Raw genomic sequence first — 16,772 nt, 5'->3', positions numbered from 1 at the left:
TGACCAGCATTAAAATTTTATTTTCCTTCTTTTATTTATAATTTAAATACTATATGTATAAATATTCATAATTCAAGATATGTACATATATATGAATAAAGAAAACAACTATAATAAATAATATTTATATTTGATAAAAGAAAATTATTTATTGAATAATAAATAAAATTAATACAATTGATTGGTTTAAAATAAATAAATCAATTATCAATGTGGTAATAATTATATTATCAACAAATAATAGTAAGTATATCAACGAGCAAAAAAAACCAGAGTAGATGAAAAGTATATTTAAAAAATGAGTTGAAATACTTAAAGAAAAAATTCATTTTATTGAATTTTTCGGAGTAACAAAGAATAATATTTAAGGATAATGGACCTCTTGTACGGACACTTTTCCATTGTCATTTATTCCAGTCACAGAACTTTTCTTAACAATAGGTATACCATCAGGTCCCGTCATTGAACTCGTACTAGAACTAGCGAAAGCTCCGAATAAGGTACCGCCTGACGATGGAAGGGTTTCACTGAATCGTGATTTTATACCGGGAGCGACCTGTAATTTTAAAAAATAATTTTTATTTTACGGTCAACTCATACATGCCTACACTGAAAAAAATCAGGAGTGATTACGGATTTTATTTAAATATGCATTCACTCCGGATTCAATCCACGTTAACTTCCCAAATTTTTTACAGCGTAATTTACTATAAGTCAATTAATATTCATAACAAATTTTTGCTATGGAAAATTTAAAAACAAAACTTACTGGTCCAATAGCACCGAATTGGTTACTCCCTTGATTTCCAGCACTCGCGCTGCCGAATGCCCAGCCACTACCATCATTAATGCCAGCACTATCAAACGGAATGTTGTTAAACCTAATTATAAATAAAGTAAGTTAAAATTTAATGAACAAAATAAATTATGTAGCCGACAAATAAGCGTAATATCAATAACCCATCACCTAGAATCTAGACTAAACGGAGACTGATCATGGCCTTCATAATCTCCAGGGTATTGGGTACTAATTCTATCACCCATCACCAAGTAAGGACCCGTAACGCGCGTACGTGTATAGACTTGAGCGTCAGGGTTCAGTGATCCGAGGTCGGTCATAGAAGCTGACCCCATCGCCCAGGAGCCGACACCTCTTATTTAATTGTACAAATAATAAGCGAGATAAAAAAAACCACCACCAAAGCAACATAAAAACACTCAATAAAATCTAATAAATAGTTAACTTACTGTGATTGTTGGTCTCTTATTTGGGCCTGAATTCTCTCCTGCATTTCTCTGTTTCGTGACTGTATTCTATCCTGCATTTCTCTGTTTCGTGACTGTATTCTATCCTGCATTTCTCTGTTGCGCATCTGTATTCTCTCCATAAAATCGTTATGCTGATTGAAGAATGGGTTGAAACCGAACCCATAATCTGATTAATAAAATTTATTAATTAATTAAATTAGTTCACAGATTGGTTGAATAATTGATAGTATCGATTGCCTGTAAGGTTAATTTTATGATACTGTAAATTAGTCAGCATTGACATGCATAATATATTTATATATATGTAACTAAAACCTGTTTCTAAAATTTTTGAATCTTAACATGCATTATTAATGATTTCTATGCGATCATTCAATTAGCATGTAATTATTGATTACTCATATGTTTTTTCATTGAATTCTGTCGGCAGATGATTATTATAAATATAATTATTCTACATGCAGTAAATCATGCAAAGTGAAACAATGATTTTGAACTCATGCATATCTTGTGTCCTTATCCAGTGATACTGATGCTGTCTTTATCCATAACCCAATTGATTATTTCTGTTTTGTTTTTTTTTCATCATACCTCTGGAAGATGGGACTCCATTGATCTCATTTCCACCAAATCTCCCGCCAATAAATGGCGACGGATAGGGTCCAAAACCGCCGAAAGGCCCAGCACCGGCGTTAGCACTGGAGAAACTTGATGCGCCAGCAAAACTACCGGCTCCTGACGGATCATTTCCGTTTGAATTTTTGTTTGCGTCATTATTATCGTCATTACTTTTAGGATTATTTTTGGGATTATTTGATAGTTTACCGGAGTTATAGCTTGGTGATGGATTTGAGTTTAGCGGAGAACCATAACCATTATCACCACTGCTTTTGCGGTCACTCAAGAAAGGATTTTTATGCGCAGAAGGTGGCGGAGAAGAATCATTCGTATCAAAAGTCCCGGAGATACTGATGATGGGCGTATAGTTAGGATTTGATGATGGATTTGATTTAGTGGGTGTTGAAGCGGAAGGTTTGCCTTTGGTACCAGAGTTTGGGCTATTCGAGGGATTTTTAGTGTTCTGTAATGGGTAAGGGAGATTAAAATTGGGGAGCATGTTTGGTGGCATCATATTTGGGGGGAACATTTTTGTGAATGCGTCAGTCCATGGTCCAAACATGGGATCGAAGCCATTGGCTTCTGAATTCGCTGATGAAAATGCACCGGCATTTGCCGATGATCCGGGCCCAGGTCCTGCATTTGCGTTGGCAGAAGCGAAACTTGATGCTGAACCAAAACCAAATCCGCCGGGTCTCGTATTGGGATTCAGGAACGGATTTTGGGGATACGCTGAATTATCTGATGGCGATGATGGGGAAGAAGAGTCGGAAGGATCTGAAGGGTCTTGTTCATTGGGATCGCCAAATCTTGTAGAAAAATCTGGACTTTGATCTGAATCAGGATCGTCAGGGTTCTCAGGTTCCTCGGGTTCCTCGTCTTCGGGAGCGGGTGTTGTAGTTGTGGGTCGTTTGGGTGGTCGTCGATTCGGTGGACGGTTTTTAGTGCCGGAAGATGGTTTAGGTTTAGGTTTAGGTTTGGGAGTAGTAGGAGGATAAGTTGGCTCGTCGTCATTTGGATCTTGAGGCTCTGATTCCGAATCAGGGTTTACATCTTCGTCGTAATCGGGCGGAGAAGGTGTAGTAGTAGTTGTAGTTTTTGGTTTATTTTTATTTGTTTTGGTAGGTGGAGTACTTCGGTTAGGTGGCGTCGGAGGTCTTGAAGGAGGTTTTGGGGTATTTTTTACATTAGGTTGTCGTTTCGGGCCTTTAACGACTGGTGGTTCAGTAACAAGGTCTTCATCGGGTACTTCGTCGTCATTGGGTTCTTGTTCGTCTTCGACTTCAGGGCTTTCGGTGGGAGCAGGTCTTGGTTTACGAGTTGGTCTCTGGGGTTGAGGTGTAGGCTTCGGCTTAGGAAAAGGTGGAGGTGATCTTGTAGTTGGGTGATGGGGTGGACGTGATTTGACATTATTTGGTTCGGGAGAAGATGGTAGGGGTCTTGGAGTTGGACGAGTTTTGACGCTGGTATTTGGTTTCTGAGGTTTTTTATTTTTAGGTTGTTCTACGGGTTCTTCTTCTGTTGGTTCTTCAGGTTCTGTCTCATCTTCTGTTGGGTTTTCGGGCTCTTTATCATCTTCAGGTGATTTTTCAGGTTCTTTTTCAACAGGTTTTTTAGGTTTATTATTATTATTTTTCGGTCTTTCTGGTTTATTTTTATTACCTTTTGGCCCTTTTGTATTATTTACAGGTTCATTAGGAACTTTACTATCTTCTGGCTCTTTTTCATCTGCTGTAGGTTCTTCAGGATTTGTTTCATCTTCAGCTGGTTCCGTCGGTTCATTCTCAGTTGGCTCTTTAGGTTTTTCATTATTTTCAGGCTTCTGAGGCTTGTTTTTAGTACTTTTTGGACTATTAGCATCATTTTTAGCTTTCTCAGGTTTATTTTTGTTCTTTGGATTTTTTGTATTATTTACAGGCCCTTCCGGTTTGTCATCTGCTTCATTGGGATTTTCGTTTTCTTCCTCAGGGTTTTCAGTTTCTTCTTCAGGATTTTCATTTTCTTCCTCTGGGTTTTCGTTCTCTTCTTCAGGATTATCGTTTTCTTCCTCAGGGTTTTCAGTTTCTTCATCCGGATTTTCAATTTCTTCTTCAGGTTTTTCGTTTTCTTCCTCAGGGTTTTCGTTCTCTTCTTCAGGATTATCATTTTCTTCCTCAGGGTTTTCGTTCTCTTCTTCAGGGTTATCATTTTCTTCCTCAGGATTTTCGTTTTCTTCCTCAGGGTTTTCGTTCTCTTCTTCAGGATTATCGTTTTCTTCCTCAGGGTTTTCAGTTTCTTCATCCGGATTTTCAATTTCTTCTTCAGGTTTTTCGTTTTCTTCCTCAGGGTTTTCAGTTTCTTCATCCGGATTTTCAATTTCTTCTTCAGGATTATCGTTTTCTTCCTCAGGGTTTTCGTTTTCTTCTTCAGGATTATCGTTTTCTTCAGGATTTTCATTTTCTTCCTCTGGGTTCACGTTTTCTTCCTCAGGATTTTCGTTTTCTTCCTCAGGGTTTTCGTTCTCTTCTTCTGGGTTCTCGTTTTCTTCCTCAGGATTTTCGTTTTCTTCTTCAGGATTTTCATCATTCTCAGGTTCTTTAGGTTTCTTTTTATCTTTAGGATTTTTTTTACTATTCACCGGCTCAGGTCTTTTATTTTCTTTATTTGCATCTTTAGGCTCCTCAGGCGACTCCTCAGGTTCATTAGGAAATTCATCAGGTTTATTTTCGTCAGGCTTATCAGCATTATTCAATGAATTAGGATCAGGAGTCGGCGTTGGTTTTGGTATAGTAGGAATAACTTTAGGTTTTGTCGGTGGATTTTTGCCACCAGGACTAGGTCGTTTAGGCGGTGTCTTAACACCAGGATTCTTAGGCGTATTTTTAATCGGTGGTTTGGTCGCAGGCTTAGGTTTAATAGTTGTAGCAAGTGATTGAGGAGGATCACTATCAGGTTCAGGATCAGGATCAGAATTATCATCAGCATCCGGTGGAGAAGGCTCAATAGGATCCAAAGCAGAGTCATAGTCAGGTATTGCTTCATTAGATTTAATAGTTTTTTTTGTTTTAACATCACCACCAAGTGCTTCCCTTTTCCATATCCTTGATTCATGATACGGAAACTTGCCGCTGATAAGATCCGTCAATGGCACGCGAAGTTCACCTTTTTGACAAAACGCAAATAGCACGACTTTCTTTTCTTTTTTTTTTATGATGCATTTAAAAAAAAATGATTTTCATCTGACGATGCATGTTATGTGATTCATGACAAGACAATTTGAAAGAAACTTGATAATTTTGAAAATTTAGTGTCGAATTATGCGAAGGCTGATTAAATATAAATCGATAAGCTATCTATATATAGATAATTATTGATGAGTAAATATTAGTTGTCTACATTTGGTAAGAAGAAGACTGTATAAATAATATTATGTTTGGAATAAAGATAAGCATTTAGATTTTTTGTTTTTGTAACTGTGCTAATTACAATAATTTAAATATGCAGTGAAAAAAATATTATGTATTTGTACAGGTTGTTTTGTGATCTGCAATAACAGTCTATAATAATCTTTAAATGAAAAAATTTTAAATATTTTAACAAGATTTAATATACTGCTTTTTACATCGAGTCTTTTATTCCAATACTGCATTTTTTTTTATTAAAGAATATTCTTTAATGGTCAATATTTTCAATGACTGAGTTAAAGTTACTCAAGATATTTATTTTTCAAAATAAATGTATTTTAAAACAAAAAAATACTATTTTTGAGAAATCACGTTTAAAATTATTATCAACTGTAAAAGTAATTTAAATATTCGTAATATAGAGTGATTTATATTTAAAATTTAATTTTCTTAAAGAATAAAAAAAATCAAATTTATTATTTTCAAGAAACGATTGGTTAAGTTTTTAAAAATACAAAAAATCATTATTATAAATAATAATTATTTTTAAAATTTGTTGCAAAATTAATTACGGAAAAGATAAAATTACAAATAATTTAAACTGTGAAAAAGATGTGAGAAGTAACGACAAATGTTTTGATAAATTTGAAATATGGTAGATTAAAAATTAATAATTTGAAAAAATACATAAGGAAAGTAAATGACTTACCATATAATGATCGTTTTTCAATTCCACTAACGTCACTCATACTCACGAGGACCAAAACAACACACGTGACGACCTTGATATCCATTACCTGTCCAACTGGTTACTACACAAATAAAAATGATGTCAGAAAAATCAAAATAGTATTGTTCACTCAAATAGTTCTGTAATTACATGCAATTACCAAATAATAAAACAATAAAATTCCTCAGTATCGAGAAAATAAACTAATTGTAAAAAAATGAAAATTTAAATTAATCCACTGTCAATTGAGTTGTATCTTCAGAGGTGCCAAGAGAATGACTAAGTTTGCACGCAGTACGATCATCTTATATAGCATTGCTTAGCACCACCATCATCATCATCATCATCATCATCATCAACAACAGGTTCCCTCTTTGTTGCTTTACTCATGACGACTCTAAGTTATACCATACGATATCCTTTTGTTTTGTTGCTGACAAATGTTGATTTTACTGTATTGTTATCCACGATAATTGATAAAAATTTCCGATTAGTCTTCTCTAAAACCAAAGCAGTAAAAATGAGTGAATATTCACTAATCTAGAGTGATCGTATTCAAAAACTGCTGCGACTATCATCTATATTAATGAATATTCAATATTTGCAAGTGAATTTCGCAAACACATTTTTAGAGAGTGACCTTGAATATTTATTTTTTAATATCATCTGGATCCATTTACTTTTATGCTCACAAATAAATATAATTATTGATAACACCTGATAAATTACAAAAAGTTGTTTTTTTCTACTAAAATCAATTTATTAGTTTTTATTTTTAGTCTTAAATTATGACGACTGGTTAATTTTTTATCTCGCCGTACGTTTTTCAAAACAAGTGGAGGACAAATTTAATTTTTATTACTTATTGTTTTTTTGTTTTTTGTTATTAGAGATTATGAATATTTCAGGGAAATTTATTCTAGTTTAAAATCAAAGGTTATCAGTAAAACTTACGATGAGATATAATTATTATTATGTATCAAATATTGTTGTTATTATTATTATTAGTATCGTTAATGTAAATGTTTACTTACTGGTCAATAGATCATGGTTAAGGTTATTCTACTAAAAATATTTATTTATCGATGGATTAATTATTTATAATTAATGAATAAATTTATAAAATAAAATTTAGAGGAAATAAAAATTAAATTTTTTATATCGAGGATGTAATGAGTAATTTAACAATAAGTAATTAATTTTTACCAACATGTACAGCTCATGATTATTGATTTAACGCAAATAATATAGGTAACAATTAACCGCGCGTAATCATTAATTAAATGTAATGTAACGAGATACTGTGACTGTGCATCCTGGTTTAAAAGAGATAATCGATAACATTTAATTATTGCTGACCACTTGACTTCGCTTTTCTACTAAAGTTTATTGTGAGTGTAAAATACCCAGGAATATTTAAATTACATACTGTTCTTTTATTTTTTTTATTTATTTATTTTTTTTTCCGTAATAATTTTTAAATATATGTCTTCGCTCAATGATCATGAGAAGATAATTGATTTATTAGAATAAATTGATTGATTGCGCATTTGGATATTAAGATGAGTCTTCAAATATTATAATTACGTCATCGGGATTTCCTCTGATTTATTTTGATAGAATGTTTTTTTATTTACTTTTTTTTTCAAATAAGTAAACATAAAATATATATCATTAAAATTAGTCATGCTTTTATCTTTTATTAGTGTCTGTAGTTGAATTTTTAGTTAAATAAAAAACTTATAAAAATATTTAATTTATTATTATAAAATTTGACAGAGGAATACTATTTATTTTTTCAACTTTCTGAGTAATCCTAATTTGTATAAAAGTAAAAAATTTCATAAAAGTAAGTGGTCACAAAAAAAAATTCTCGACTGAAAGTAAGGTAGAGGTACCATTTGTAGCCACTGCTCCATTTGACATCTAATCCTTTATTTTAATTACTGAAAAAGTGTAAAACAAAATTTTCATTTTAATACTGAGATAAAAGTATCTTCAAACGTATTTAAAAAAATGACTATGTTATTGGATCTTTTACTAATTATTTTATTTTAATTTTTCAAGTTTTCAAAACTTACTTTAGATATTTTCGATTCAAGAAAATTTTTTGGAACACTTCAATTTTCTCGGATAAAGTAGAAATTTTCTCTGACCGTGAAGAATTCTCTATGCTCAAGAAAATTTTGACTTAGTTCCCAAAAACTATCTTCCTAAATATTTCTTTGACTCAAGATAATTGTCTTTTCTATATAGATATTTAATAAAAGCCACAATTAATAAATAATAATATTTTTTTATCATCTACTTTAATTTAGTCAATTGGTTAATAATTTTCTTTTTTTTATGATAACAATTTTTACTTGCGCTAAAAGTAGTAATCACTACTTTTTTCTTGTATTCATAATTTTCACAGCTATATATACTAATTTTTTCTAAACTTTTATTTCTGAGCTAAATCGTGAGTATTAACTCACATTTCACGATTCGTTTTCTTTTGTTAATACGGCGTAAGAGGGTCAACAATTTTTTTAAGTACACTTCTCTTTCGAGAACGCTGTTAACAGTTAACATTGTATAATAAAAGCACTAGAGTCATATATATTTATAATAGTGAACAATGAAAATGGACATGTGGAAATGAATGACGAGAAAAGCTTTTTCGTCGTTTTGTCGAAATACTCAGCGGAAAATATTTTACGTTAAGAAAGAATGATAGTTTGAACAGAATGTATGAAAAAAAAAACAATAGGATTACTAACACGAAGATGACTCTAAACTTTAGAATGAAGAGTCGACCTAGTCAGATGATATATATTATACAGATATATAGAGACGTTCGTTAGTCTAATGGTTTTTCTAGTGTTCATCGCATCTCCAATAGGTGCATAGGACCAGATAGATCTGTACATTTGTCCCTATATAAACCAGTTCATGGTTACCTGGAGCTCAGTGCTGGGTAAATCGCTGGGTGAAGTCTATCGTGAAAATTTACAGGTTTTCGTGAGTTTTCTGAACAATTACTACAACAATACACTTATAATGTTTATTTTACTTGCTGGCATTTTATTCTTCGGTGTAATTAATGGTAATATATTTATTATTATTATTAAAAATTTATTAATAAGTAATGTGTGAATAAAAAAATTTTAATTAAAATGTCGAGAGATAATTAAAAAAATAATAATAAATTATAGGAAATCCAATAATGAATGAATTAAAAACACCTGAAACAGTATCGATGGAAACGAGAGATAAAAGTTGGACTCCAATAGAAAATTCGTGGTCACCGTCGTCGATAGGGAGATTTTTCCGTTACGTTGATTCGGATAAAAATGAATTGCTTTTGATGAAAAAACGTATCGAAAATATTGAGCGTTCGCAGCGTGAAATTTATGAATTATTAAAAAAAATAACAAGTAATATATATTTATTTTTTTTATACATCTGATACTTCATTTAAATATTTCATTACCAATAAGTTAATTTTCTAATTTAATATATTTTTCAATGCATAGAAAATGGTTCAAGCAATTGTCAAATCATAAAAGATCCGCCCCAATCTACTTTGGAAATTAAAGAAGATGAAAAACTAATTCCAGTTATCTCGAAAACTTCATCCTCTTCACCTCCAACCTCAACTTCAGCTTCAACTTTGATATCCGTATCTGCATCTTCAGTTTCCACTAATTTTACTTCTTCTTCTTCTTCTTCTTCTTCTCCTTCTTCAACTACTTCTGGACTAACTCATATTGATTTTACAATTGACGATGTTAAGTCTTAAACTGCGTTCAAGTAGAAATAAACCGAGTAGAGACAATTGTGATGTCAAACAGAAGCGCACAATAATCGACAGTATTTTCCTCCGGCAAATTTGTAGACAATACCAAATTAACAGTTTTAAAAAGTCTCGCCGCCATAAGCAATGAAAGTTATTTAAAATTATCTACTGCTGACATTCGAGGCACATCAGATTAGGTAGATTGTATTATTCCAATCGACAACACACATTGAATTTAAATACCAGTATTATTTAACACTACTATCAATATTCAGAACCGCTTGTCTTGGATTTTAATTTTAATTTAAAGACTAATCAAATTAATGTGTTAATTAATGTTCTTTATTTAAACTTTCGAAGACTGAGTTCATGTAATTTTTTTTTTTTTTACTAGACTTTACACAATTGAAGTATTCGAAAAACTAGACAAGATCCTTAAAATTTTAAATGACAGAAAATAAAACGAATATTCATTAGGAAAAAAAAAAAAATTATTCACCTCGAACTAATGAATTGCGGGTTTTTCCAACGACCTCGCTCTTGATTTTAAAATCCTCTTTGTATCTTATCATTAATATAAGTCATTAGAATGAATACTTCCTTATACTACTTATGGTAAATATATGAGTATATATATAAATATTAACTGTAAATTTAAAAAATGGAAATAAAGTAATAAGTTATTAACTTGGTTCCGAAAAAAAAATTTCTTTTTTTTATTGACCGCTCGGCTTGTAGAATAAACGCATGGGTAAATCCAATAGGTTGCGTCTAAATACGCATGGTGCATTTTAATTGTTATTGTAAGGTCGTTTATTCTTGTTAAAAAAGGGCAGGACAATGTAGTAAGATGTCATAACGTTGTGAGAAGTCGCAATGGCCAGGTATAGGCTATTTATTTATTTTTTATTTTTCGTGATTACGTTTAAGTCAAATTCGGCAGGTAATTATAATTTATAAATAAATATTTACTAGTTAGTTAATTAATATTATTTAAAAGTAATTAATTTACTTTAATTTATGTTCAGTTTATTTATTTATTATTTTTCATGGAACGTCAGATAGTAATCGCAAACTATAACATTCCATGCTAGCTTTAATTATTAAATAATGAAGACAATATATCATTGAGAAGAGTATCGTATAAATTTCGAGGTCGTTTTTACTAGTTAATAGCTATTAATGACGCTATTTTATACTCAGGGTCAATTAGCTAAAGAAAATTATATTTATTTGATCATATTTTTTTTTTATCATACTTTTTAAGCTCAATAAATTTTTATTTAATTATTAGCATTATTTTCTTGAATAGTAAATCAATATAAATTATCACATTATTAATTTCTTGTCTAAACTGTAGAATAATTTTCTCAACAAATTATGAATAAAGTCTTAAAATTTTTCCACAAAAAAAAAATTAGATTTAAAATTTCTACTCTCTAAAAATAAATTAATGATACTCACTGCGAATCAATGGATAGCCACTTTTTCGACAGCTATAAGTATACCACTAATTCAACCATTAGTATACTTGTAGCTGTTCCCAGTGAATATTCACTAGTTCGAAATGAATTTCACTCATTCATTTTTAGAGAGTGATAGTATAATTTTTAGTAAGAAGAAAATACAATAAATTTTAATTTAAATAATGAGACGTAATGATGGATTTGATAGACCGAGTGCACTTTGAAGAGGAAAGACAGAGATGGAACACGCCGCCAGAGTTAGTTCCAGTGGGGAGTGAGAGAAATGAAAATGAAAATAATTCAGACAATCCTCAAGCGAGATTTTTACCGTTCACAGCGAGCTTTACCTTGAACACTGGCGCCAATAATGCTCATTCTTTGAGCGTTGGAGGCTCTGATGAGGGAATTAGTTTATCACAAAGTCAAAGTACCAGCTCGAGTTTCTTTGAAAATTCCAGGTGATTAATACCGTATTTCTTTCGAACGTTTCAATAACTTTTTTTTACTTCATTACGTATCCGTTCTTTATTGAAACCTTAGGCTTTTACACGGATCAATACTCAAGAAACAGAGATATTTTTTGCTGAGTACTCATTTCTTTTTAATTAAAAAAAAAAACGGAAAGTTAGAATTGATACTGGCAATCCAAGATGGCTGAGTTAATCGTTGAGTTCATTCGTTCTTAAATTTCGCATAGAAATTAACTTCACTTTACATTTTGCTACTTATCAAAATTATGTTTTGTCAATTTTAAAAATATGACACATGTATAAGTTTCTAAACTTAAGTTACAATTTCTTGTCCCTAAACAATTTCTAACAAAAGTGAAGACAACATCACTTTATCCCGAAATTTTTCCAAAATTTTGGAGCCTACAGTTTCCAAAACCCAAAAGAGGGAAAGGGGTCATACTTTAAAGCAATCTATCGGTTGTAAACTTCAATTTCATACCTGGCATGTAATTTTCATAAAGAAATTTTTGTTAATTTGAAATAAATCCCAATATAAATTACAAAAATTTTTACTTTTGATAGAAATTGAAGTTCGCGCGAATTTTAGAAAAGTTGAATTTTTAAAATTTTAAATTGACTTTCATAATAATTAATCGCACATTCACTTATCTTTGAAAATGAGAGACAGAAATTCGAGTGATCTTATGAATGTTTCATTACATACCATTAAATAATTACATCTGAATCATTTAAATATTGATAAAACTTTTAATAACACGTGTATTGAGTTATTTTCCATTCATTAAAATACGATGAAAATAATGCGTCAGAATAACATTTTACTGAAAAAATATATAACTCTGTCACATTAATGATTCAGATAAAAAAAAATAATTATTAATTGTGTATATTCAAGTGTTATTTTGTACAGTTTCGAACTTATTTTTCAAATAATTTTATTTTCATCAACCTAAATATTTATTTTTTGAATTATTAGGCCAGGGATATCTGCAAGCCAATCAACATCATTTTCAGCTGGACTCGCGGGTATTTCAGCATCTGATGCAAACTCATTAAGCTTAAACCATCCAATTTTCGGCAGAGATGGTGGTAATTCTGCTAACAGCAATTCTTATTCTTGGGGTGAAGCAAGTTCTTCGTCCGCGGGAAAAGTCGTCAATAATCAGGCAATTACGAGCGCTCAATCGAGCGTTGGCTCATCATCCAATTCCGTTTCGTCGGGTGCATCTTCAAGTGCTGGAAATTTTGCTTCGTCTGCTTCGAATGCTGGTACTTCAGCTAATCGTGATCATTCTTCGTGGAACATTCACCCGAATTATCAAAATCAACGTAATAAATTTTATTATCGAATCATTTATTTTAAAAATAAATAAGTTGGTTTTTTTTTTATTTAAAATTTATTCAATAAATACTTGCTTTATTTTATCAACTGCTTGAAATTTTTTAATGACTCATGATCAATAATTATTATTTTTAAAATTAGTAATAATCATTTAAATAACAAGAAATTATAATTGTGCAATATTATTTTATTTGTAGATATCAATAACCCGTACACAAGGCCTCGAGAAATGGCCAGTAATTTCCCACAAAAATGGGAACAAAAACTGCCAGAGCCATCATCAAATAGACACTGGTCACAAAATCATCAACAGAGCCAACAAAATCCCTCATTACAAATTTCAGGTGTCTCTGCATCATCATCAGCGTCAAGTTCAGCTAATGGTCATTCATTTGGTCAGTCGTCTGTAGGCAGCTCCTTAGGAGACAATGGAAAACCATCGTCTTGGGTTCACAACCGTGTAGAGTCATCAGGAAATGCACAGAGCCTAGCTCAAGGAAATGCAGCTACCGTTCAACAAACTTCAGATAAAGTTCACGGGAGTTTTAGTTCTGGCGCTATATCTGCAAGCTCTGTTGACAATGGCCATGCACTCGGAACTTCGATCTCGGATAATCGAGGACATTATAATCGCGGTCAAGTTACTGGACAGTCTGCTGGAAATTCAGATATTCGCGGTACTGCTAATGCTGGAACTGTGTCACTTATTAAATTTCCCGATAACTCAGCGCCGAGGGAATTCATTGAAAGCAGATTCGAGGGAACTGCTAATAATAATGGAAATAGTGGCCAATTAATGAAAAGAAGACCGAAAATGAGACGTAGAAATCCAGTTGATAGATTTTTAACAGATATTACTGATACTGTTGTAGATTTATTTGATATTTAATTAACTTATTTATGTAAAATTTTATAATTGCGAATAAAACATTAAATATAAAACTTATTTAAATAAAATTTTTTTAAAAATTATATTAATAATTAAAATAATTTACGTGGATAAAAAATTTTGAAGCTACAAAGTTTTGAAGCTCAAAATCTAAAAAAAAATTTTTATCGTTTTTCGATAAGTTCATTGGGAAGAATAAAAAATACTAAAAAATAAACTCATTAATTTTTAATGGTAATAAAATAAAACTGATAAATCTAAAATTAAAAATATATTATAGTCTGTTCCCAAATTTTAATGGTTCATTTCCCTTCAAGCTCTCAACTTTGAATTTATAAGAGTATATAAACATATATTTATATAAAGTGTATTTAAAAAAAAAAGTTTATTAATGAAAAAAATAATGTTATTAGTTTGCATTAAATTACTTGTCATAAACGAAGCAATAGGTGCAGTTATTCACTCACCATGTAAATCAGATAATGCATATGTACGTATTAGTAATGATAATTTAATAAACAAAATAGATAACTAATTATTTAAATATTACTTCACTTATAGTGTCATAGAAACAGTCAATGCTGTTCTAACATCTGTGAATATTCGCAAAATTACAATCGAAATATCTGCCTAGAATATCATCAACGGAATGAACCAGATGTTAAAGTCTTGCATATTTCAATGGTGACGGAAAAAAATAAAATATTCAAGAAGTGTACTCAACACCGAGGTGTAGTACGTATAATTTATTTGAATAAATATTTATAAACAAATTGACCATATATATTTATATATTTACTGTCTTTTATATTTACAGTGTTTGAAAAATGACAATTGCTGTTCTAAATCCTGTGAATTAATAGTACCGTCTTTTCCTGGCCATTGTAAGAATATATCCAAAAAGGCTTAATAAGAAAACATACACAAACAAAAGGATTTCTTGGCGCAAAAAATTTTGTATCATGGCAAGAAAATTTTTGTTTTTAATTCATATGAAAAAAAAGCGAGTCAAAATTTTTTGCATCAAGAAATCCTTTCTCTTTATGCAACTTTATTTATTTTGATACCATTCAATAGCGTTGAAGAGCATAAATAAGTTGTTTCTAATTCATGCAATATAAGTGCTATCTTAGCGCACGCTTTTTTTGTTCGTCAAATAGCAAGCAGATTATCGTTTAACCCACATGGATGTCGCGGCAACAGTTGAATCAGCAAAAAGTTACTTGGGGAACAAAACAGTGAGCACTAAAGTAGTACTCATTTCGCATTAATAATAAAAAAAGTATGTTCAATTAGTGCGGTGTTGTTGATTACCACACTTATTGCATAATATACTATTATTTTCAAAATTTTTCCAGTAATGTATTTTTTCAAACGTACAAAATTATTAAAAGTTTAAAATTATATAAATCATATCATTTGTTTTCATTAAATCTGATGAATTGTTCGACTGCATGCTCTGGACCACTCGGAGCATAGCCGATTAATACCAAAAGAATCCGATTGTTAATTTAGAAACTGAAAGATATTTTACTACGAAAATTTGTTGATGAATGAGGTTATTTTTCCTTACCTATCTGTGCCATCTTATGGCATCTTATTACCCTGATTCAAAAATCTAATTTGGAATAATTCAAACACGATCTAAAACAATTCAAAGTTGGCAAAATTGACTATATATAGGTATACACTCTAGCATGGATTGAATCATTCCAAATTAGATTTCTGAATCAGGGTATTCGTAATTTACTTATTTTTTTAATTAATCTATCGAAAAATATCTTATATTTATGGTATTGATAAATAAGTAAATTGGTTCATTATTTGAGCGGCAACTCAGTTTAAATTAAATAAATATATTTAAAGTGTTTGGAAAATCTTTTTCATTTTCGAAATTTTTCGAGCTTGCTTCGACCAGCCCAGAACAAGTAGCCGAAAACGTCATGAATATGTTTATTTAAAAAATACCACTTACTTTTTTTTAAAACTGACATAAAATTTAATTGGAAGAGGAACTGTCTGACAATTTCGTGATAATTACACTTTAATTGTCGTATTGACACTTTGTTCAAAAATAGTCATTAAGTTAAAAACAGTATCAAAAATAAAATGATAAAATGGTTTAGAAACGATAAGCGCATACATTTAAAATGTTTATGTAGTAATAATAATTTAAAAATGAATCCAAACATCACAGTTATATCAAATAAATTTAGATAAACAAAATTCTAGTATCATTAGAATCTGATCAATAGAATTTAAACCTACGCTACCCTGATAGCATGAGTTACTCGTCAAAAAATTGGTATTCATTAGTTTGCGACCAACTTGACGACAAATTGTCGACAACTGTAGCTTTTGCAACTTTTGGCTACAAGTTACCGTCAACTTTCTGAGAAAATTAACGCCAGGGAAGAGCAGGTTTCTGAGAAAATTGAAGACAACTTTCCGTCAACTATGGATTGCCAACTTTTGTCACCAACTTTCTTAGAAAGTGTCTATCAATTTTGTAAGTACCAATTTTTGCAGCCAACTTAACGTCTAGTTGCAGCTGTTAGTTGGACGCCAGTTTCTCGCCAACTCGGCTATCAGAGTATTTCAAAAGTATTTACGCTCTGCAGAATCAGTACAGATCTACGTAACTCCTGCAATATCACTGGATGATTGATATGAACTGTAGCGCCATATGGCTCTGCAGGACAATTCTATTCAATAACCCTGATAGCACGAGTTGATCGTGAAAAAGTTGGTCATTCATTAGTTTCTGACCAACTTGACGACAAGTTGTCAACAACTTTAGATTTTGCAACTTTTGGCTACA

At 31.0% G+C, this 16,772-nt stretch overlaps 2 protein-coding genes across 3 annotated transcripts; one reads left to right on the top strand and one right to left on the bottom strand.

Moving 5' to 3' along the window:
- Positions 1-221: 221 nt before the first annotated feature.
- Positions 222-6,324, bottom strand: LOC103574555 (cell surface glycoprotein 1). Of its 2 annotated transcripts, XM_008554025.3 has the most exons (8): positions 6,161-6,324; positions 5,980-6,082; positions 2,095-5,028; positions 1,861-2,004; positions 1,249-1,435; positions 968-1,153; positions 770-881; positions 222-556 (listed from the first exon to the last, which is right to left on the bottom strand). In XM_008554025.3, exons 2-8 carry the CDS (start codon positions 6,062-6,064, stop codon positions 365-367), a joined length of 3,840 nt encoding a protein of 1,279 aa, XP_008552247.3. In that variant the 5' UTR covers positions 6,065-6,082; positions 6,161-6,324; the 3' UTR covers positions 222-364. The 2 variants fall into 2 exon arrangements, with proteins under 2 accessions (XP_008552247.3, XP_008552248.3); XM_008554026.3 differs by lacking the exon at positions 968-1,153.
- Positions 6,325-10,657: 4,333 nt separating this feature from the next.
- Positions 10,658-13,958, top strand: LOC103574556 (hornerin-like). Its single transcript, XM_053737463.1, has 4 exons — positions 10,658-10,724; positions 11,456-11,705; positions 12,697-13,049; positions 13,260-13,958. The coding sequence occupies exons 1-4, from the start codon at positions 10,658-10,660 to the stop codon at positions 13,949-13,951; spliced, it is 1,362 nt and encodes a 453-aa protein (XP_053593438.1). The 3' UTR covers positions 13,952-13,958.
- The last annotated feature ends 2,814 nt before the right edge of the window (positions 13,959-16,772 follow it).

The sequence above is a fragment of the Microplitis demolitor genome, chromosome 3 (genome assembly GCF_026212275.2).
Source record: "Microplitis demolitor isolate Queensland-Clemson2020A chromosome 3, iyMicDemo2.1a, whole genome shotgun sequence".
In the NCBI taxonomy this organism is placed as follows: domain Eukaryota; kingdom Metazoa; phylum Arthropoda; class Insecta; order Hymenoptera; family Braconidae; genus Microplitis; species Microplitis demolitor.
This window is presented reverse-complemented; position numbering and strand designations above follow the sequence as displayed.